The sequence below is a fragment of the Felis catus genome, assembly GCF_018350175.1.
Source record: "Felis catus isolate Fca126 chromosome F1 unlocalized genomic scaffold, F.catus_Fca126_mat1.0 chrF1_random_Un_scaffold_34, whole genome shotgun sequence".
Lineage (NCBI taxonomy): Eukaryota > Metazoa > Chordata > Mammalia > Carnivora > Felidae > Felis > Felis catus.
In genome coordinates this window covers 206,295-230,769 of record NW_025408522.1, presented here as the reverse complement: position 1 = coordinate 230,769, position 24,475 = coordinate 206,295, and the positions used below count along the sequence as shown (strand labels likewise).

Sequence of the window (24,475 nt, the reverse complement as noted above, 5' to 3'; positions counted from 1 at the left end):
CTCTGGACCTCTCCTTGGTCTGTGGTCCGGACAGGCTTTCTCATATCCAAAGACACTTCCCACAGCCTCTCTCTCTACTTTCCTTTAGTTTCTCCACCAAAGGGCTTCCCCCACTCATGCCTGTGCTGCCCATTTTATTTGTTCAAATTTGCACACACACCCTTCTGTCCCGCCAAGCTGTCACTCTGCACCTGTGGAGATTTTTCTGTCCCTCTTCAGCCTGTATTCCTGGTATTACAAGTTTTGTGACCTAAATACTGCTGTGTTTGAGGGACAAGGGAAATTCTGATCCCCTCCCCTGCCATCTTGACTCCCCCCTCCACCTTTTACTTTCATTTTGCAATTTCAAAGTTGGGTGCCTAATCGACTAGGTCACCCAGGACCCCCAAGAATACTTGTTTTCAATGGGAAGATGTTCGAAGGCCAACAAAATGGCCCTAGTGTCCAGAAAAGAATGGCAAAGTTAGAATGGGTTTTTGATTTTCTAATGTGGGGCTATAATAAGTTCCAGTAAACTCTTAGTGGAGACATCATATAGGTATACATTGGACCCTTGAACAAGATGGGTTTGGACTGTGGGAGTCCCCATACATACAGATTTTTTTCAATAAATACAGTACCATCCTGTATTTTCTCTTCCTTACGATTGTCTTTTTCATCTTGGTTTTTTTTTTAATTATTAATTTTGGGAGAGAGAGAGAGGACAGAGCACGTGAGTAGGGAAGCGGGGGCAGAGAGAGAATCTTCATCAGGCTCCAGACTGCCAGCGTTGAACTCAGGAAGTCTAGATCATGACCTGAGCCAAAGTCAAGAGCCTGACCCTGAACCGACAGTGCCACCCAGCACCCCTTCCTTACGATTTTCTTAGTAACCTTTTCTTCAGTTTATAGTGTAAGAATACAGTATGTAATACGTATAACAGGGAAAACATGCATTGATCAACTGTGTATATTGTTGGTAAGCTCAGCATTCCGTTATCCTAACCCTGCCCTCCCAAGCTCAGTGTACAGAGTCAATGGCCAAATGAGGCCGAAAAGGTAGATTAGACCTAGCGAGCGTATACAAGCCCTTCTGCTTTAATGTTCTGGTTTTCAATACGTATATACTTTTTGATTTCTAAGTGTAATTGCTTTTAAAGTAGGAAATTCAGTAGGAATTTTTGTTTTTTTGATTTGGTTTTGAGGTTTCAAAAGATATTTGTGGATTTTCGAGTGCATGGCCATCAGAGCCCGTAACCCTTGCTTTGTTCAAGGGTCAACGGCATAGTGATTTGGTAGTTTTGAGATCTTCTCAGTGAGATTAGTGTAAATGTTTTGACCTTAATTACTTGGTCCTTGTATACTGAGTACGTACCAAGCAGTTAGCTACTGAGTGTACAAGTGGAGGGTTTAGGTTGTTGTGGTCGGAGCAGAAAAGTAAGTCAACAGCAATCCGTTATAAGTCAGTATAAAGGCTTCATCGATAGGAAATGGACAATGTTAGTTGAGAGAATATTGGGGGCGTTTGTAGTGAGGATGCGGATGAGAGTGGGAGTGGGAATTTTGGTAGTCGGAAAAGACCTGAGAGTGGCAAAAGGTGCCAAGTGAAAGATGAGAAGGACCAGTCGTGTAGACCGTGGCGAGGGACATTCTGGACAGAGAGGACCACGGATCCTCATTTTACTCCAATGTCTTGGAGTCACCAAGAAGTAGGAAGGCCCACTCCATCATCATAATGATTATTATTGTTGTGTGTAAAAAAGAAAGTGTGCATCGGGAAATGAGTGCTTGGCACATTTTAGGTGACTAGGACATACATGTTCTTGTACTTGCCGTTTGAATGCTTACTACACATTCTGAAGAGTTCCATACCTATATCTACATTGTTTCTGCTACTAGTTCACCATAATTTTAAGAAAAGTTTTTTCTGACTACTTTGCCATTGGATCCAACCCTTCTTTCGTCAAGAAAAAGGTCAAGCCTTTGTTTACCTAAACGAAGCAGCAGCTACAACAGTGTTTTGTTGATACTCAACATGATATACTCCAAAGTTTCTGATCATGTGAGGTATGAATTGACACTGAAACAAATGTCTGCCATTTTATTAGAAGCAGTTTTCATTTATAGCAAGTACACTTTTAAAGAATTTGTTTCAAAACTGACTTCAAATGTCCTTTTATTTCGGTCAGGAATGCAAAGGAAGGTGTTTTGTTAGTTCCTTTTTGAAATCTGCCTTTGAATTCAAAGGCTTCTGCCTTTGAAAGTATTTATTGTGGCCTTCCATGATCAGTTTAGAGAGTCAATAGCCAAATGAAGATTCAAAGGGACGCTGAATCAAGAGAGCATGTATGAGGTTTTGTATTTAAATGTGTTGGTGGTCAATACGTTTTACTTCTTTGTAAGTCTGATTGTTGTTAAAATCATAACTTCAGAAATTTTCTTGGAAAAGGCTTAGGAAGTCTTCACGCAACTCATTACTGATGCTACTTTTAACAGAGTGTGTCTGAGAAGCCCAACAAATTTCTTCCTCATGTCTCTGGAGCTGTGGATCAGAAAGGGCAAAGAATATTAAATGGACAAGTAGAAGGTAAGAACTGTATTTTATTCAAAGGTCATTTGACAGAATGTTGATTTAAAACAGGAATACTGATATATTCTAATATCTAAAGAAAACGGCCTGTTAAGTGCATAGGAAAGAGAAAGAGATGTGAAAAGGAGGTAAGTTGCATATCGTACGTGGTGTCAGCAACAGATTAAATTGAGAGTGCCACCAAAGGACCTAAATGACTAGTTCCCTTTCAAGACCCTGGAAGGCCCAAGGAACCTCAGGAAAGAAGAGAAGAGCCAAAGAGGGAATCATGTGAATGGCGGAGACTACAGGGAATAAATGAAGGAAAGTAAGCCGGTGTGTATGGTGTTTCTACTGGAAGGTGGTAAAATGCACTAGTTCTTTAAAGGGAAGAGCAGACTAGTTGAAATGCAGCAACACTATCAGGTGAGCTTCTCGTACCAGAATTTGTCAGAGTACTATCCCCAAATGTTCCCACTCTTACTGTTATCCTCACGGTTGGCAAGACATTGAGGACTGACCTAGCTGATGATGCAGAGTTATGTCCTAACTACCATGGGTGAACATAAGCGTTTGTCGTCCGCGATAAATGTATATACGTCAATGCCATATAAAATGGGGGTACTTCATATGGTAGTATCCTTTAGGGCAAAATAAGAGAATTGGAAGGAGGGTCACATAAGGAGGCATCAAGATAACGCATCTGACATTTTGGATGCCGTATTTGTGACTTTTGATTATTTTGGCAATAACTGCCTTTAATAGGTGAACTATATTTTTAATGTTCTAGGAAAATAAGGAAAAGAAACAAAAGAACACTATAATCAGTAGTATGTTTTCATATTCTGTCTGACAGTTCTGATTGTTGTAGAATGATCCCTGTTACTTCTTTGATTCCTATCTGCCAGAAAAATGAACTAAGTCCTAGGTAGTGGGAGAAAATTAACTGATTTTTCATATTTCAGAGAACTTTTATATGGTAGAACATAGGGGCAATCACCAGGATTTGCTCTCTCTCTCTCTCTCTCTCTCTCTCTCTCTCTCTCTGTTTTCGGAGTAAAATAAGATTGTTGCTTGTTTCACACTTTCTGACATCATGATTTCATGTATTCCTTTTAAACCTTTCTTCAAATGGATATATAGGGATGTAGGAATTTTCGAGTGAAATACCAAGAAAAGAGATTCCAGGAAAGGTATTCTGTGACATAACCTTCTGACTGTAACCACGTGTAAGACATCAACCCAGATAATAAAATTTCACATAATGCAGTTGTGTTAGAGGCATCCCAGGGACACCCAGATTTGATGATTCACTAGAAGAGCTCACAGGACTCAGCATATAGTTGTAGTCATGCGTGTGGATTGGTATGGGGACAGGCTAGAAAGGCCAATCAGCACCGAGCAATGGTGCACGGGGTGAAGGCCAGAGGAAACCAAGCGCAGGCTTCCAGGAATCTTTTCTCTATGGAGTTGGCAGGATGTGCTAAATTCCTCCAGCATGAAATTAGGACAGCACAAGTGAAATGTTGTGGGCCAGTACGAGGCTTATGGATACTCAGTGCCCGAGGTTTTCATCAAATGCGAATCACATAGGCATCTTCTCCTTAGCATGTCCCAAAATTCCAGGTTTCCAGAAAGGAAATCAAGTGTACGGCCTTAAGCACATTGAGTGTAGCAGCACTTAGGCACAGTGAACCACTCTTAACCAGCTAGGGAATGGTGCCAACCCTCCTTAAATCCAAGATCCCAGGGAACAGCCAAGGGCCAGTCATTCAAGTAGGATGTTCTGAGGGTAGCCATCTTCGGCCTGCTGGATGAAATCTGTTCTGCATAGGAATTATAGCCCTGACGTCATTTTTGGTGGTGTCTTCAAATTTTGTTTTACTAGCAAGTAACATGACGGTTACCATGGTACTGGTTTCAGTTTCATCATCCATATGAAGTAGGTATTTGTGTAAAAATTACGAGGCAATATTAGGTCATTATCATCTTTTTTTTTTTAAATGTGATTAAGCTTTCATTATGATTCTCAGGTGTGATCAACATAATGATTTTTGATTTAAAATTAGAATGAAAATCTCTTAATTATATGGAAAACCCAGGTTTGATTCCTATGGCGCTGAACCCCTGTTTATAGGTATAAGATTTCGGATCATATTCATCAATCGTTTTCTTGCCTAAGTATACAAATAACTGTTGTATTTTTGTGTTTTGTTTATGCATTTTCATATACTTCCAAATGGGAGACAGTACCCCTATTGTGTTACTTTGATCTCTATTTTAATGTTCAAGGTGACTGTATCATGAGTTAGTATATGCTAAGAGTAGCTTCAATGGATACCATATTTTGTTGTTTTTGTTGTTTCATACATTTAATAAGCCTGATTTTTGACATCCGTTTTAAGTTCACAGCAAAATATAATAGGACGTACAGAGAGTCTCCATATACCATACCACGCTCCCGTACACGCCTAGCCTCCCCTGTTGTTAACATCTTGCACGACAGTGGTCCATTTTTACTAGGATTCTTTTTTTCAGTTCCTTGGTTTAGTTTTGAGCGAGAGAGCATGCATGCGTGTGAGCAGCCAAGGGGCAGAGGGAGAGGGGGGAAAGAATCCTGTGCTGTCAGCACAGAGCCTGATGCAGGACTTGATCCCATGAACTGTGAGATCATGACCTGAGCTCAGATCTAGAGTTGGACGCTGAAGCAACTGAGCCACCCAGGCACCCTGACAACAGTGGTGCATTTTCTATGGACACGAACTCTTCATTTGGAGGCCAAGTCTCTAATGTGCATTAGTGTTCAGCCTTGGTGTTATACGTTCTATGAGTTTTAACAAATGTGTAATGATGTGAATCCACCTTTGTGGTATCGTGTGAAAGAGTTCCACTGCCTTAAAAGTCCTCTGTGCTGTGCCCGTTTATCCCTACGTTCACCCCAACCCTTAGCTCCATAGCCTTGCTCTTTCCAGGTGTCATATAGTTAGAATCATAGAGTGGATGTCTTTGAATGTTTAGAAAGTGAAAATATCCTGGTAATTGAATGTAGGCATTCAAGCTATTCTTTGCCCTTTGTTTCGTTTAGTTGCTCATCAGTAGAGGATCGGATGACCTCTGCCTTCCATGAAAAAAAGTATGATGTCTCTAGATGTGTGTCACCTAATGGGGAGGGTTGAGAAAAATGACATCATGAACCACTACAGAGCACTCACATTGGGATCATCCTCCTCTGTGGTGTGCGGTGCGTCTAGATAGACTCTCTAGCAATGGAAGGAGACAGCCTCAAGAGGTTACAACGATATCAAACTGGAATGACAAATCTTTCCTTCTTACCTTGCCAATGGAAATAAGGCCAGGGAGAGTCTGTTTGCTATGGTTTGGCCATGCTGCAAAGTACAATAGCTATAGAGCACACTTTGGGAGGGGGTGTTTCCTCCTAAAACTGAAGAGTGTCTGCTGAAGAGCTGGGGAAGTTCTGCCGTGTTACCACAAAATAAAGATACTCTCTTTCAACTCCTCTAGGAGTGGAAGTCCAGAAAAATCATGCTAGTTTCAGTCTGATATTGTCCGCTCATGATAATCATTCTCCTCACGATACCAGTTTCCTCCAGTGCCATAGAGTCGGTCAGTGATGGTCATTGTAAACATCAGTTCCCCTGTAGGTGTCAAATTCTGAGAAAACCCATTCTTGCTTTTGGTCAATATAGAGGAGAAAGTAAGATTTCTTAGTGCTTTAAGCCTACGAATGGGATAATTACCATTCAGTGTAGTGTGGTTTCCAGGTGTGGTCCCAAAGCAATACTTTTTCACAAATCATAAGCCGTACACTTGTAATTTCCTCTATTTTCCGATGGTTGATTTAACATGTATTTTGCTTTCTTCTTTAGGAGCAGATAAGAATGCTGAGGAAGATTCTATATCCAGGTAGGATTTTTATGGATTTGTAAAAATGACATTTGCTGGGGCACCCGGGTGGCTCAGTCGGTTAAGGGTGTGACTCTTGACTTCAACTCAGGTTTGTGAGTTCAAGCCCCACGTCAGGTTTTGCGCGGACAGCCTCCTTGGGATATCTTTCCCGATTTCTGTGTGCACTCACTCTCAAAGTATAAAGAAATGAAATGAAATGAAACGGATAATGAAAGGAAAGGAAAGGGAATGAATGAACTGAAAATTATGTGTCTCGTAAGGGAACGCAGACAACAAAACCAGTTGTTGCGTGTTCTACACTGGACCAGACACTATATCCTATGGGTACCATCTGTTCAGTTATATAGTCATTGTACAGCTTTGCAAAGTAGCTGTGTTATTGTAGCCTACTTTTTATTACTTTGGCAACTGTGGTTCAGGGAGGTTGATGACTCGACCATGATTCCATACTTAACGGGTAGCTGAGGGGCTTTGCCCGTCAGCCCTTGGAGCTTCCGCATCCATTCTCTGGTTCCTCAGCAGCACTGAGATGAAGATACCGATCCTAGGACAGATCAACTCAGAATGTCAAAGATAATGATGTCGGAACACCAATTTAGGGTTTGCTTAAGGACCCAGGTTACTCCAAGCATTTGGCCTCATATATTTGACCACTAGTGCTAACAAAAGTCATTAGTGCAGTGGTAACTAGTCCCTTGTATTTACCATCCGAGATTCTAGGGTGGATGTCAGCTATGGCCATGGTGTCCAGGCTTTTACATAATAAGCAAGATGTCATCAGGCAAGTCCTTAGATGTAGTGATATCCTCTCTTCTTGAGACAAAGGAGTTTTCTGTAAGGGAAGGATATCTAGTTGTAGACCATGTTACATTAATTAAACTCACTCTCTATTTTGAGGATATTGCTATATGATTCTCTGTTGCCTAAGTTCCCAGGCTGGTTTCCCTTCGGGCTAGTACCGTTGTCTAGTTTAAGGAAGCTTTTTGGTTTTTTTGGAGTTTTTTTTCCCCCCTTGATTTTTTGTACTGTGTTTTTGCCTTTTGACTTTCCTCTCTGGCTTCCTTGGTATTTCTTTTTTTTTTTTTCCAATAATTTCCCCACTTCTGCCAGATAAGGACTCTCCATTTTTCCAGAGGCCAAATCAAAAGCACTTAGGGTCTCAAGATTTAGGGAACCTCAGACATTAATTCCTCAAAACACCCTCTGGTATGTCAACCTATGTTTCACCTCCTTGCCCAATGGTTGTTTCCCTGGAGAATTTGAAACTCCAAAAAGATTGAAGTGACCTATTTGGATATGACAAGTGACAGAAATGCAAGTTAAAATCTGTTTTACTTTCTTCTTTCTTTCTTTCTTTCTTTCTTTCTTTCTTTCTTTCTTTCCTTCCTTCTTTTTGTCTCATCTTGCAGGCAACTGTTTTAATAATAGAAAGCTTGGGAGTGGGTCTAATGAATACAATGAAGGAGGGTAAGAATCGAATTAGCAGAGGAGACCAGGTTTCAAGGAGAACAACACTGAGTTGGTTAGGAATACGAGTTTGAGAAAAGATGTCAGAATATGGGGGTTTATGCCAAGTGAGATACAGGTGAATGACAGGAATGAAGGACCCAGGATTAGGGGAGTTGTTTAGAAAGGCATATTCAAATAGAGAGTTCAAGAGGGTCGTGACCAGGTTTCTGCTTTTGTGTGTGTTGGTTTCATTGAAAGTGCGAGCATACCTCAGATTTTCTGATGAGAGAGATTAAAAATCATTTGAGCTGCTGGGAAGAGTCTGTTTACAGCAAATAGAAATATGATATCCCCTACTTCCACCCCAACTGAGGGAGGATAGCTTAGATCCTCTCAAGGAATTGGCGGTGGGTGGTGGAGATTCCGAACATCAGGGATGTATGGTCCAAGGCAAGCTGTCTCCTCACTCCACCTCTTTTCCTAAATCTGTGATGCCCTTCCCATGTACTTGTAGAGCTGGGCAGGGGTAGGACTGACTTGTCAAATCAGTAAGGGAGCTTCATCTGGATCGGTGATAACATGCCTATGTTGAGGTGACTGTGTGGATGACTGAGACTCCCAGTTCGCTTGTTCTCCAGGAGCAGGACATGGCTCCTACCCTCGGTCATTTGAGCCCATCCTTGTTGTAGGAGTGTATGGCTTCATAGGCTAAAGATTGAAAGGTTGGGGGATGCCACAGAACCGTGCCGAAGAGTGATGTAGGAGTGGGAGCTCATAGGGAAGAAAATAGTCAGGCAGCGTAGAGAGGAACAGAGGCACAACTACCGGGACCATTTTGATCACAGTCTCCGTCCTTGGGTAGCTGAATGCCCCTGAAGGCTTGGAATGTCTTGCTAGTTATTATGGAACTAAATAAGGCAAGACCAGTGTGGGAACAAAGTTGGCCTTGGGAACTTTGAATCTTTCAATCTCTAGTTAGTACTGCCACTCATAGCATAGAAACCTAACCCTTGATACGTTTACTTAAACGGAGGTCTACATGACACACAATGCAATGTGTGATGCAACAACTCTGGATGTTTCCCCGTGATCGCCATAAGCGTAGCTCCCATCTGTTAATGTATGATGGTATTACGCTACCACTGACTAGATTCCCTACGCTGTACCTTTGAGCCTTGTGATTTATTCATTCTATAACTGGAACCCTGAACTCCCCTCTCCCCTTCACCCACTTTGTCCATCCCCCCACCTCCCCTCCCTTCTGGCAAAAGTCAAAGCTCTGCATTTATGGGTCTGTTTCTGCTTTTGCTCTGTTTGTTCATTTATTGCCCTTTTTACATTCTACACAGAAGTGAAATCATATAGGATTTGTCTTTCTCTGACTTATTTCACTTACCCTCATACCATGTAGGTACATCCATGATGTTGCAGATGGCAGGATCTCATTCTCATTTATAGCTGCGTAATATTTCAGTGTGTGTGTGTGTTTGTGTGTGTGTCCGTGTGTGTGTGTGTGTGTGTGTGTGTGTGTTTGTGTGAGTGTGCGTGTGTGTGTGTGTGTGTGGTCTCTTCATGTATTGGTGGACACTTGGGTTGCTTCCATATCTTGTCTATTGTAAATAATGCTATAATAAAGATAGGGGTGCATATATCTTTTCAAATGAGTACTTCCATTTCCCTTGGGTAAATAAATACCCAGTAGTGGAATCACTGGATCCTATGGTATTTGTGTTTTTAATTCGTTGAGGCCCCTCCATAGTGGCTTTCACTGTGGTGATACCAATTTATATCCCATGACCGGTGTACAAGGGTTGTTTTCCCTCCACACCCTGAGCAACCCTTGTTGATTCCTGTGTGTTGACACTGAGCCATTCTGACAGATGTGAGGTGAGAAGTCATCGTGGTAACGTGTATACATTTCATTTTCAACCATTTCAGAGCATTGTCTGCCTGTCACATTTGGTTATGGAAACTCAGACTGGGTCTTTCCTGGAGATTTCACAGGTTAGGAGAGGTTGAGGCCAAATAGAGAACAGAAAGCTTTTTTTAAAACAGGGTCCAAATTGTGAAAGACCTGTACTCTGGAAACCGTAAAACACTGAAAGAAAGAAATTGAAGGGGACGGAAAGAAAGAGAAAGACATCCGATGCTCACTGATGGGAAGAATACATATTTTTAAAGTGCCTACACTACCGAAAGCCATCTACCGATGTCATGCAATCCCTGTCACCATACCAACAGCATTTGTCGCAGAGCTAGACAAACAAGCCTAAACGTTGTATAGAACCACAAAAGACCTTGAATGGCCAAAGCACTATTGAAAACGAGGAACCCTGGAGGTATCGCAATCTCAGCTTTCAAGTTCTATTCCAAAGCTGTAGTAATCCAAACAGTATTGTGGGTACAGGCGTACAAAATAGCCTTATAGCTCAGTGGAATAGAACGTCAAACCCAGACATAAATCCACCACTGTATGGTCAGTTCATCTTCTACAAACAGGAAAGACTATCCAGTGGGGAAAAGGCATGCTCTTCACCAAATGGTGTTGGGAAAACTGGACAAGCCACATGCCAAAGAATGAACCTGGACCAATTTCTGTACCATACACACAAATAAACTCAAAATGAATTAAACACCTAAGTGTGAGACTTGAAACCATAAAAAAAAAAATCCTTGAAGAGAGCATAGGCCGTCATTTCTCTGACTTTGGCTGTAGCCACATTTTACTAGTTATATCTCTTGAGCCAAGGGAAATAAAGCAAGAATAAAGTTTGGGGACTATATCAACCTACAAAGCTTTTGCACAGTGAAGGAAACTGTCAAAACTGAAAGGCAACCTCTGGAATGGGAGAACAAATTTGGAAATGTTTTGCAAATCCAGTAAAGGGTTAGTATCCACAATGTCTAAAAAATGGATACATGTCAACATCACCCCCCTCCAAAAAAGCCCAGTTTACAAATGAGCAGTAGACATAACCAGACACTTTTCCAAAGACAACATACAGATGGTCAACAGACACATGAAAAGATGCTCCCCCAAACTACAACGAGATACCACGTCACACCTGTCAGAATGGCTACACTCCAAGACACAAGAAGCAAGTGTTTGCGAGGATGTGGAGACAAAGGAAACCTCTTGCACCGTTGGTGGAAATGCAAATGGGGGCGGCCCCTGTGGAAAACAGCATGGAGGTTCCTCAAAAAATTAAAACCAGAACTCTCCTATGCTCCAGTAATTGCACTACTGGATACTACCCAAGAGAATACAAAAACACGAATTCCACGGGACACACACACTCCTGTGTTTATTGCAGCATTATTTCCAACAGCCAGCGCAAGCGTCCATTGACAGCTGAGTGAACCAAGAAGAAGCCCTATATGAATGTATGTGTGTGTGGATATCACACACACACACACACACACACACACACACACACACACTGTAACATTACTCAATCATAAAACAATGAAATCTTGGCATTTGCAATCACCTGGATGGAGCCTGAGTGTAGTATGATAAGCAAAGTCAGGGAAAGACAAATGCCATATGATTTTACTCATGTAGCACTTAAGAAACAACAAACGAGCAAAGGGAGGAAACAAAAGGGGAGAGAAACCAAGAAATAGGCTCTTAACTGCAGAGAAGAAACGGCTGGTTGCGGAGTGGAGGTGAGTGGTGGGAGGGGTGAAAGAGATGATGGGGATGAAGGAGTGCCCTTGTCATGATGAGCACGGGGTGAGTATGGAGTTGGTGAATCACTATATTGTACAACTGAAACTAATATAACTCTGGATGTTGCTATTACCGGCATTAAAATAAAACTTAATGAAAAAACCAGAGGCCAATTTTAATGATACCAAGAAACTTAGTGGAATAAACAGACAGGCGACCTTTCCCTTAACTTTCTTAAATTTTGTTTTTAAATGAATGAACATGTTTTTCTTGTATTTTTTTGCTCTAAAGGCTTTCGGACAAACCTGGTCCTGATGATTCATGGTCTACATCATCTAGCCAAGTCTTAGATTTTGGTACCAAGGTAAAGTACCCTCCTGTGAAACTCACTTTCCTGCTATGAATTGACTTTTCTCCCTTATTTATTCTGAAAATTTAAGAGGAGCCTGTGTATCATCATTTTATGTGTGTCATGGAAAGTTAGCAAGAACAAACCACTTTACAGATACATGACGCGTTGAATGTCTTGTTTTGTTTTGTTGTACTTTGGTAAATCCTACAGGTGGAGGCTGATAAAAGAATGGGCTGGAAAACATATAATGACCGTCATATTATGTTGGGAAAAGCTTTCCCATCATGGAGGCAATATGACATTTGCTTAAGGATAAGGATTCTTACTGTGATAGTAACATGACTGATAATACTCAGGCCTAAATGAAACCTGATTGGGTCCAAGTATCTATTGTAGGGTGCCCCCCCCCCGGCCCCGGGCAAGTTTTATTTTGGTGACATACAGGATTTCCTTTGGCTCTATCCTTTGTTCTACATTTAGACGAAAATAATATTAGAAAATGTAGAAATTTAGATGTTTACATTATTTCTCAACATTTACCTTACAAAGGTGTTCTCCTGTAGTTTTCAAATAATTGCATGAAGAGTAAGTTAAAATTGTGCCTCTCCCCGAAGAATACATATTTTGCTGAAAAGAGTAGCTCTATGAACAGAGGCTCTTCATAGCCAAGTTGTCAAATTTCTGATTTCAGAAATCTTTCCTATTCTAGCTTTGAACACTATCTCCTCCTAGTCCTTGTGTCAGATTCTAAAATTTAAAGTTTCAGACATCTGATATTTATTTCAGTATTCATTTCAAAGCCCCTCAGTCATGATAAGCTCCTGGAGGTTAGGAAACACACTTGCTTGGCTCCTGGAGCTCCTAGAATAACGTCTTGCTTGGAAGAAGCAATGTCATGGTTTTTGAATGTGAATAAATGAGTAGGGAAATGGAATTCCGTGGAATGGAGTTTGAAAAGTAACAAAATACACATGATATATCACAACTAATTATGTGAATTTAAAAAGTCAGGCTTCAGTTTATATTCCGTTTTAGTGTCTAACATGTATAAACGCAAATGAATTCTATTGAGGAAATCAGGAGTTACATAAGAAAGAAGGTTACAGTATATTTTTAGTACCCTCCCATTGTGAGCTTAAAATTGCAGAGAAAAAGTCCTCAGCCTTTGCTTGTGTAACCCCATCTGTGTCCCATTACACACATCCTTTGAAGGTTCCCATTTCTTCCTAGAATTCTCATTCCCAATTCTTTCTCCATAGTGAATGTTGACGTGTTAGGAACCTCTCTTTTTCTTTTCTTTTGTTAGTCTAGTAATAATTTCTAGCTTTTCGGAAGCGATAGATGCCAGGAATTGAACAGTTTGTTTCGAGTGAAAAAAATTAAATTCTTTATTACAGCATTCATAACCAGATAACTGTAGAGTGATAAGGGTCAGTATTATTAGGGATATACTGTGAATCAAAGCCTCTCTTTTACAGAAATATTAGATAGATAGATAGATAGATAGATGGATGTAGATATAGATAGATAGATAGATAGATAGGTATAGATAGAGATAGAGATATATATATATAATATACAGTTACATACACATATATATTTACACTTATATATATACACACACATACATGTATACATATATATGTACACATACACACACACACACACATATATATACATACACACACACATATATAGAGACATATATCTTTAAAAGGTTTAAAAGAGACTATTGTTCATAGTATATTCCCAATCCTACTTATGTACCTGTTGAAAAATGTATGTTGTTTCCACTTACCTTCTTTTGCTCACATTTTTCCTTTTCTTTTTTGTCTTAAGCTCATGCTTGATTGATTGGTCATGTGTTTGTTTGTTTTTTTCTTTTTCCCTCTTCTCCCCCCATGCTTTTTACTGTATTTTTAAAATTTTTTTAAAGTTTATTTATTTTTGAGACAGAGAGAGACACAGAGTGCAAGCCGGGTAGGGGCAGAGACAGAGGGAGACACAGAATCCAAAGCAGGCTGCAGGCTCCGAGCTGTCAACACAGAGCTCAACGTGGGGCTGAAACCCACACCCCGTGAGATCATGACTCATGAGCTGAAGGTGGATGCTGAACTGACTGTGCCACATATGTCTTCCCCGCACCAGGCTCTTTTTTAATGGTCTACCCCTACCCTAATTTGTCCTTGCAGAAACTATTTCTTTCGTGTCTGTTCTTTTAGTACATCACTTTCTGTCAACTCCATTGTCAACATATTGGTTATGGAATTCTACTGTCTGTGTGCGGTTTCCATCCAGGACTCATTGCCCCACAAGGTTTATTATTCTTGTTTTTCTCTTTCTTGGAAGGGGCTGAGCTAAATGTTTTTGAAATGTTTGTATTTCTCTTGGAAAGGGAGGGAGAGAGAGAAAGAATGAGCAAGTGCTCGTTGTTGTGATCTGACAATATGCAAGGTATGCTCTCAGTCCTTTTATATTTGTGGAGGGCTGTTTTGTGACCCAGGATGTCACTTGGACTCATTGGAGAATGTTCTATGTGCACTTAAGGAGAATGTGCGTTCTACTGCCGTTGGATGAAAAGATCTTAATATATCGGTGTTGATATCCGTGTATATAAATGCATATATATTAGGCCAATATATATCTATGTATATCTGAATACATCTGGTCCAATGACACATTGGATCTGTGTTTCCGTACTTATTTTCTGCCTTGACCATACACCTATTGCCATGAGTGGAGTCTTAAAGTCGTCTACAATCATGGTATTTGTATGTATACATTTAATCATGTTTGTGATTAATCGATTCATATGTGTGGGCGTTTCACTTTGGGGCCATAAATATTTGCAAGTGTTAGCTCCTCTTGATGGATAGACCCCTTAATTATGACCCAATGCCCTTCTGAATCTGTTACTACAGTCTCTGGTTTAACATCTAGTCTTTCTGGTGGAAGTGTGGCGACTCCAGCTTTCTTTTGACTTCTAGTAGCATGATAGGTGGTTCCCCATACCTTCACTTTGAATCTGGAGGTGTCCTGGGGTCTACAATCAGTTTCTTGTTGACAACATATAGATGGATCTTGTTCTTTGGTTTGGTTTTGTGTTTGACCCATTCTGATTCCCTGTGTCTTTTGATTGGGGCATTGAGTCCTTTCACATTCAGAGTGATTAGTTAAACATATGGATTTAGTGTCATTGTGTTATCTGAAGGTTTCATGCTTTTGGTGAGGCCTCTGGTCCTTTGTAGTCTCCGCTGCTTTCCACTCACAGAGTCGCCCCTTAGGATCTCCTGTAGGGCTGGTTTAGTGGTCATGAACTCCATTAGGGCTTGTGTGTCTGGGAAAGCCTTTCTCTCTCTTTCTATTCTAAATGACAGCCTTGCTGGGGAAGGGATTCTTCGCCGCAGATGTTCCCATTCAGCACATTGACCGTTTCCTACCCCTCCCTTCTGCCCTGCCAAGGTTCTTTGGACAGGTCTGCTGCTACCATTATGTGTCTTCCCTCGTCGAATAAGACCCGTTTGTCCCTAGCTGCTTTCAGAATCCTCTGCTTATCTTTGTAGTTTTCCAGTTTCGCTATGGCATGTCGTGGTGTTGACCTGGGTGTGTTGATTTGGAAAGGAATTCTCTGTGCCGCCAGCACTTGGATGCCCGTTTCCTTCCCCAGATGAGGGAAGCTCTCAGCTATAAGTTGTTCAAAAAAACCTTCTGCCCCTTTCTGTCACTCTTCTTCTTCTGGGACTCGTAGGATGTGGCTAATATTTCATCTCACCGAATCACGTCGGTCTCTAGTACCTGCCTCGTGATCTAGTCATTCCCTTCCTGCTTCTCCCGTCCTTGCTGTCACTGCATCTAGTTTACTTTGTATCTCCTTTACACTGTTTCATTTTCAGCGTTCATCGTGACGATTCCTTAGGTCCTTGATCTCTGAAGCAGTAGCTTGTCTGCTGTCTTCTGTGCGTGGTTTCAAGCGCAACTATGCGTCTTATGAGAGTCATTCCAAAGATGTGCTCACATATATTGTTTCTGTGTCTTTGGAGCCCTTCTCTGGCTGTCCTTTCTTCCCGGAAGTTTTTTTGAGGAGAATTCTTCGATTTCGTCGTTTTGGCTAGATTCCTGCCCTTTATGTGTGTTAATAGCTTGTTCTGTGTCCCACACCTGCGGGACACAGTGGGTCCCGTAGTGGGTTCTGTAACCCACTATATTAAAAGGAGCTCCTACACTGTCCAGGGCCTGGCAGTTGAACAAATGTTTTTGGAGGGTGTTGTGTGCACTCTTTCGGTGCGTCTTTGGCTACTGTTCCCGCTACTTGGAGTGGCGGTTTGGGCCTTCCACCAGGTGTGCTTTGATTTGTTGGTTGAAGTAATCCTGGGAAAAAGGAGAAGAAGGTGGTGAAGTATCCTTAGCCCAAACAAAAAGAGAAATGACTGGAGTGGAAAAAAAGACCAGGCAGTGACTCAAAGGAGCTCTAGGGCTTAATCCAGAAAGAGAGGGAGGAAAATGAAGAAGGAGATCTAGAAAAGTATAGAGAAAATGCGCAATCCGACACACAAAGAACCAGAACAGAGGAACAAAGGAAAAAAATAGATAGATATATCTATATATATCTATGTATAGATATATAGGTATATATTAAGATATATAGATAAATGTAGATATATAATTAGCTTTGACCCACGTCAACTCGAGACTACTAGGCTGTTTCCAAAGGGAGACGAGGAAAGAGGAGAGTAGAAAGAGAAAAAAGGGAAAAGAGAAGAAAGGGAAAGCAAAGGAAAGAAAGGATGGGCGCCTGGGTGTCTCAGTAGGTGAAGCGTCCGACTCTTGAATTTGGCTCACATCATGTTGTCGCTGTTGGTGGGTTCGAAACCCCCATCAGGTCCTGCAGTGAGAGCATGGATCCTGCTCGGATTCTCTCTCTCTCCCTCTCTCTGCATGTCTTCTGCTTGATCACTCACTCTCTCTCTCTCTCCAAATAAAGAAATAAACATTAAAAAAGAAAAGGAAAGACAAAAGAATAATAACTCAAATGAAAACAAACAAACAAAGATAGAAAACCGGAGGAGAGTTGTCTATTGGTGCCTGGACTGGTGGCTGTGCTGGTCTAGACGAGGGGCTGCCTGGTCCCATCCGTGTCAGTCTCACTCCTATAGAGAAGCAGTTACGAGGCACAGAGAGTCAGGGTTTGGTGTAATGGGCCTGCCTCCACGGAGGCTCACTGTCCATTCCCTGAAGCCCCACGATGTTGGTCATGGGGAGAGAAATGGCGACACCCCAATCTCTCCTGCCCACACGAGGTGTCTCAAAACTCACAGTTTAGGCTATCCTCACAGAATAGCCTGGGGAGCCGGCTTGCCTTGCTGCACAGTCCCCTGTGCCACCTGAGCACTGAGCTGGGATTCAAAACCCTGTAGCATCCCGCTTTGCTCGGACCTCGTAGTGGAGTTGCGCCACTCTGCCCAGTGGACAGAGGGCCTCTGGCTCGTGCCTGCACGGTCTTTTTCCCTTGGGCAGGGCAATACCTCCCCTTTCCACCATACTCAAGGTGTTCTCTCCCAGTGTAGCCCTGAGATTGCTACCAAGCCTAGGGGCGGCTCCCTCCCCACCAGGCATGGGACGTGGTAGCTCTGGTCTAGAGAGCTGGCCACCTTGAAAATTCTGTTTCTTAGCCTCTAAAGCGGTTTTGCAAAGTAGAAACTGGCTCTCTGGACCTCTCCTTGGTCTGTGGTTCAGACAGGCTTTCTCATATCCAAAGGCACTTCCCACAGCCTCTCTCTCTACTTTCCTTTCGTTTCTCCACCAAAGGGCTTCCCCCACTCCATGCCTGTGCTGCCCATTTTATTTCTCCCAATCCCCATACACACCCTTCTGTCCCGCCAAGCTGTCACTCTGCAACTGTGGAGATTTTTCTGTCCCTCTGCAGCCTGTGTTCCTGGCATTCCAAGTGTTGTGACCTCAATACTGCTGTGTTTGAGGGACAAGGAAATTCTGATCCCCTCCCCTGCCATCTTAACTCTTCCCTCCACCTTTTACTTTCCTGTTCGCAATTTCAAAGTTGGGTGCCTTATCGACGAAGTCACCCAGGACCCCCAAGAATACTTGTTTTCAATGGGAAGATGTTCGAAGGCCAACAAAATGGCCCTAGTGTCCAGAAAAGAATGGCAAAGTTAGAATGGGTTTTTGATTTTCTAATGTGGGGCTATAATAAGTTCCAGTAAACTCTTAGTGGAGACATCATATAGGTATACATTGGACCCTTGAACAAGATGGGTTTGGACTGTGGGAGTCCCCATACATACAGATTTTTTTTCAATAAATACAGTACCATCCTGTATTTTCTCTTCCTTATGATTGTCTTTTTCGTTTTGGTTTTTTTTTTAATTATTTATTTTGGGAGAGAGAGAGAGAGAGAGAGAGAGAGAGAGGACAGAGCACGTGAGTAGGGAAGCGGGGGCAGAGAGAGAATCTTCATCAGGCTCCAGACTGCCAGCGTTGAACTCAGGAAGTCTAGATCATGACCTGAGCCAAAGTCAAGAGCCTGACCCTGAACCGACAGTGCCACCCAGCACCCCTTCCTTACGATTTTCTTAGTAACCTTTTCTTCAGTTTATAGTGTAAGAATACAGTATGTAATACATATAACAGGGAAAACATGCATTAATCAACTGTGTATATTGTTGGTAAGCTCAGCATTCCGTTATCCTAACCCTGCCCTCCCAAGCTCAGTGTACAGAGTCAATGGCCAAATGAGGCCGAAAAGGTAGATTAGACCTAGCGAGCGTATACAAGCCCTTCTGCTTTAATGTTCTGGTTTTCAATACGTATATACTTTTTGATTTCTAAGTGTAATTGCTTTTAAAGTAGGAAATTGAGTAGGAATTTTTGTTTTTTTGATTTGGTTTTGAGGTTTCAAAAGATATTTGTGGATTTTCGAGTGCATGGCCATCAGAGCCCGTAACCCTTGCTTTGTTCAAGGGTCAACGGCATAGTGATTTGGTAGTTTTGAGATCTTCTCAGTGAGATTAGTGTAAATGTTTTGACCTTAATTACTTGGTCCTTGTATACTGAGTACGTACCAAGCAGTTAGCTACTGAGTGTACAAGTGGAGGGTTTAGGTTGTTGTGGTCGGAGCAGAAAAGTAAGTCAACAGCAATCCGTTATAAGTCAGTATAAAGGCTTCATCGATAGGAAATGGACAATGTTAGTTGAGAGAATATTGGGGGCGTTTGTAGTGAGGATGCGGATGAGAGTGGGAGTGGGAATTTTGGTAGTCGGAAAAGACCTGAGAGTGGCAAAAGGTGCCAAGTGAAAGATGAGAAGGACCAGTCGTGTAGACCGTGGCGAGGGACATTCTGGACAGAGAGGACCACGGATCCTCATTTTACTCCAATGTCTTGGAGTCACCAAGAAGTAGGAAGGCCCACTCCATCATCATAATGATTATTATTGTTGTGTGTAAAAAAGAAAGTGTGCATCGGGAAATGAGTGCTTGGCACATTTTAGGTGACTAGGACATACATGTTCTTGTACTTGCCGTTTGAATGCTTACTACACATTCTGAAGAGTTCCATACCTATATCTACATTGTTTCTGCTACTAGTTCACCATAATTTTAAGAAAAGTTTTTTCTGACTACTTTGCCATTGGATCCAACCCTTCTTTCGTCAAGAAAAAGGTCAAGCCTTTGTTTACCTAAACGAAGCAGCAGCTACAACAGTGTTTTGTTGATACTCAACATGATATACTCCAAAGTTTCTGATCATGTGAGGTATGAATTGACACTGAAACAAATGTCTGCCATTTTATTAGAAGCAGTTTTCATTTATAGCAAGTACACTTTTAAAGAATTTGTTTCAAAACTGACTTCAAATGTCCTTTTATTTCGGTCAGGAATGCAAAGGAAGGTGTTTTGTTAGTTCCTTTTTGAAATCTGCCTTTGAATTCAAAGGCTTCTGCCTTTGAAAGTATTTATTGTGGCCTTCCATGATCAGTTTAGAGAGTCAATAGCCAAATGAAGATTCAAAGGGACGCTGAATCAAGAGAGCATGTATGAGGTTTTGTATTTAAATGTGTTGGTGGTCAATACGTTTTACTTCTTTGTAAGTCTGATTGTTGTTAAAATCATAACTTCAGAAATTTTCTTGGAAAAGGCTTAGGAAGTCTTCACGCAACTCATTACTGATGCTACTTTTAACAGAGTGTGTCTGAGAAGCCCAACAAATTTCTTCCTCATGTCTCTGGAGCTGTGGATCAGAAAGGGCAAAGAATATTAAATGGACAAGTAGAAGGTAAGAACTGTATTTTATTCAAAGGTCATTTGACAGAATGTTGATTTAAAACAGGAATACTGATATATTCTAATATCTAAAGAAAACGGCCTGTTAAGTGCATAGGACAGAGAAAGAGATGTGAAAAGGAGGTAAGTTGCATATCGTATGTGGTGTCAGCAACAGATTAAATTGAGAGTGCCACCAAAGGACCTAAATGACTAGTTCCCTTTCAAGACCCTGGAAGGCCCAAGGAACCTCAGGAAAGAAGAGAAGAGCCAAAGAGGGAATCATGTGAATGGCGGAGACTACAGGGAATAAATGAAGGAAAGTAAGCCGGTGTGTATGGTGTTTCTACTGGAAGGTGGTAAAATGCACTAGTTCTTTAAAGGGAAGAGCAGACTAGTTGAAATGCAGCAACACTATCAGGTGAGCTTCTCGTACCAGAATTTGTCAGAGTACTATCCCCAAATGTTCCCACTCTTACTGTTATCCTCACGGTTGGCAAGACATTGAGGACTGACCTAGCTGATGATGCAGAGTTATGTCCTAACTACCATGGGTGAACATAAGCGTTTGTCGTCCGCGATAAATGTATATACGTCAATGCCATATAAAATGGGGGTACTTCATATGGTAGTATCCTTTAGGGCAAAATAAGAGAATTGGAAGGAGGGTCACATAAGGAGGCATCAAGATAACGCATCTGACATTTTGGATGCCGTATTTGTGACTTTTGATTATTTTGGCAATAACTGCCTTTAATAGGTGAACTATATTTTTAATGTTCTAGGAAAATAAGGAAAAGAAACAAAAGAACACTATAATCAGTAGTATGTTTTCATATTCTGTCTGACAGTTCTGATTGTTGTAGAATGATCCCTGTTACTTCTTTGATTCCTATCTGCCAGAAAAATGAACTAAGTCCTAGGTAGTGGGAGAAAATTAACTGATTTTTCATATTTCAGAGAACTTTTATATGGTAGAACATAGGGGCAATCACCAGGATTTGCTCTCTCTCTCTCTCTCTCTCTCTCTCTCTCTGTTTTCGGAGTAAAATAAGATTGTTGCTTGTTTCACACTTTCTGACATCATGATTTCATGTATTCCTTTTAAACCTTTCTTCAAATGGATATATAGGGATGTAGGAATTTTCGAGTGAAATACCAAGAAAAGAGATTCCAGGAAAGGTATTCTGTGACATAACCTTCTGACTGTAACCACGTGTAAGACATCAACCCAGATAATAAAATTTCACATAATGCAGTTGTGTTAGAGGCATCCCAGGGACACCCAGATTTGATGATTCACTAGAAGAGCTCACAGGACTCAGCATATAGTTGTAGTCATGCGTGTGGATTGGTATGGGGACAGGCTAGAAAGGCCAATCAGCACCGAGCAATGGTGCACGGGGTGAAGGCCAGAGGAAACCAAGCGCAGGCTTCCAGGAATCTTTTCTCTATGGAGTTGGCAGGATGTGCTAAATTCCTCCAGCATGAAATTAGGACAGCACAAGTGAAATGTTGTGGGCCAGTACGAGGCTTATGGATACTCAGTGCCCGAGGTTTTCATCAAATGCGAATCACATAGGCATCTTCTCCTTAGCATGTCCCAAAATTCCAGGTTTCCAGAAAGGAAATCAAGTGTACGGCCTTAAGCACATTGAGTGTAGCAGCACTTAGGCACAGTGAACCACTCTTAACCAGCTAGGGAATGGTGCCAACCCTCCTTAAATCCAAGATCCCAGGGAACAGCCAAGGGCCAGTCATTCAAGTAGGATGTTCTGAGGGTAGCCATCTTCGGCCTGCTGGATGAAATCTGTTCTGCATAGGAATTATAGCCCTGACGTCATTTTTGGTGGTGTCTTCAAATTTTGTTTTACTAGCAAGTAACATGACGGTTACCATGGTACTGGTTTCAGTTTCATCATCCATATGAAGTAGGTATTTGTGTAAAAATTACGAGGCAATATTAGGTCATTATCATCTTTTTTTTTTAAATGTGATTAAGCTTTCATTATGATTCTCAGGTGTGATCAACATAATGATTTTTGATTTAAAATTAGAATGAAAATCTCTTAATTATATGGAAAACCCAGGTTTGATTCCTATGGCGCTGAACCCCTGTTTATAGGTATAAGATTTCGGATCATATTCATCAATCGTTTTCTTGCCTAAGTATACAAATAACTGTTGTATTTTTGTGTTTTGTTTATGCATTTTCATATACTTCCAAATGGGAGACAGTACCCCTATTGTGTTACTTTGATCTCTATTTTAATGTTCAAGGTGACTGTATCATGAGTTAGTATATGCTAAGAGTAGCTTCAATGGATACCATATTTTGTTGTTTTTGTTGTTTCATACATTTAATAAGCCTGATTTTTGACATCCGTTTTAAGTTCACAGCAAAATATAATAGGACGTACAGAGAGTCTCCATATACCATACCACGCTCCCGTACACGCCTAGCCTCCCCTGTTGTTAACATCTTGCACGACAGTGGTCCATTTTTACTAGGATTCTTTTTTTCAGTTCCTTGGTTTAGTTTTGAGCGAGAGAGCATGCATGCGTGTGAGCAGCCAAGGGGCAGAGGGAGAGGGGGGAAGAATCCTGTGCTGTCAGCACAGAGCCTGATGCAGGACTTGATCCCATGAACTGTGAGATCATGACCTGAGCTCAGATCCAGAGTTGGACGCTGAAGCAACTGAGCCACCCAGGCACCCTGACAACAGTGGTGCATTTTCTATGGACACGAACTCTTCATTTGGAGGCCAAGTCTCTAATGTGCAATAGTGTTCAGCCTTGGTGTTATACGTTCTATGAGTTTTAACAAATGTGTAATGATGTGAATCCACCTTTGTGGTATCGTGTGAAAGAGTTCCACTGCCTTAAAAGTCCTCTGTGCTGTGCCCGTTTATCCCTACGTTCACCCCAACCCTTAGCTCCATAGCCTTGCTCTTTCCAGGTGTCATATAGTTAGAATCATAGAGTGGATGTCTTTGAATGTTTAGAAAGTGAAAATATCCTGGTAATTGAATGTAGGCATTCAAGCTATTCTTTGCCCTTTGTTTCGTTTAGTTGCTCATCAGTAGAGGATCGGATGACCTCTGCCTTCCATGAAAAAAAGTATGATGTCTCTAGATGTGTGTCACCTAATGGGGAGGGTTGAGAAAAATGACATCATGAACCACTACAGAGCACTCACATTGGGATCATCCTCCTCTGTGGTGTGCGGTGCGTCTAGATAGACTCTCTAGCAATGGAAGGAGACAGCCTCAAGAGGTTACAACGATATCAAACTGGAATGACAAATCTTTCCTTCTTACCTTGCCAATGGAAATAAGGCCAGGGAGAGTCTGTTTGCTATGGTTTGGCCATGCTGCAAAGTACAATAGCTATAGAGCACACTTTGGGAGGGGGTGTTTCCTCCTAAAACTGAAGAGTGTCTGCTGAAGAGCTGGGGAAGTTCTGCCGTGTTACCACAAAATAAAGATACTCTCTTTCAACTCCTCTAGGAGTGGAAGTCCAGAAAAATCATGCTAGTTTCAGTCTGATATTGTCCGCTCATGATAATCATTCTCCTCACGATACCAGTTTCCTCCAGTGCCATAGAGTCGGTCAGTGATGGTCATTGTAAACATCAGTTCCCCTGTAGGTGTCAAATTCTGAGAAAACCCATTCTTGCTTTTGGTCAATATAGAGGAGAAAGTAAGATTTCTTAGTGCTTTAAGCCTACGAATGGGATAATTACCATTCAGTGTAGTGTGGTTTCCAGGTGTGGTCCCAAAGCAATACTTTTTCACAAATCATAAGCCGTACACTTGTAATTTCCTCTATTTTCCGATGGTTGATTTAACATGTATTTTGCTTTCTTCTTTAGGAGCAGATAAGAATGCTGAGGAAGATTCTATATCCAGGTAGGATTTTTATGGATTTGTAAAAATGACATTTGCTGGGGCACCCGGGTGGCTCAGTCGGTTAAGGGTGTGACTCTTGACTTCAACTCAGGTTTGTGAGTTCAAGCCCCACGTCAGGTTCTGCGTGGACAGCCTCCTTGGGATATCTTTCCCGATTTCTGTGTGCACTCACTCTCAAAGTATAAAGAAATGAAATGAAATGAAACGGATAATGAAAGGAAAGGAAAGGGAATGAATGAACTGAAAATTATGTGTCTCCTAAGGGAAGGCAGAGAACAAAACCAGTTGTTGCGTGTTCTACACTGGACCAGACACTATATCCTATGGGTACCATCTGTTCA

General features: G+C 41.5%; 1 protein-coding gene and 1 long non-coding RNA gene across 23 annotated transcripts in view; one reads left to right on the top strand and one right to left on the bottom strand.

The window, feature by feature from the left end:
- Positions 1 to 24,475, top strand: part of LOC109496868 (ankyrin repeat domain-containing protein 26-like) — a 243,408-nt gene that overhangs the window by 41,246 nt on the left and 177,687 nt on the right. For all 22 annotated transcript variants that reach the window (XR_006593561.1, XR_006593567.1, XR_006593564.1 and 19 more), the window contains 5 exons: positions 2,475 to 2,565; positions 6,435 to 6,471; positions 11,888 to 11,960; positions 20,146 to 20,236; positions 24,098 to 24,134. Coding sequence is in view for 15 of the 22 variants with exons in the window: in XM_045051617.1 (XP_044907552.1) it covers positions 2,475 to 2,565; positions 6,435 to 6,471; positions 11,888 to 11,960; positions 20,146 to 20,236; positions 24,098 to 24,134 (329 nt within the window). In the remaining 7 variants the exon portion in view is untranslated. The remainder of the gene's footprint in view (positions 1 to 2,474; positions 2,566 to 6,434; positions 6,472 to 11,887; positions 11,961 to 20,145; positions 20,237 to 24,097; positions 24,135 to 24,475) is intronic.
- On the bottom strand, positions 6,849 to 9,492 carry LOC123383657. The gene is made up of 2 exons (XR_006593596.1): positions 9,320 to 9,492; positions 6,849 to 7,306 (listed from the first exon to the last, which is right to left on the bottom strand). It is a non-coding gene; the product is annotated as an uncharacterized LOC123383657 (long non-coding RNA).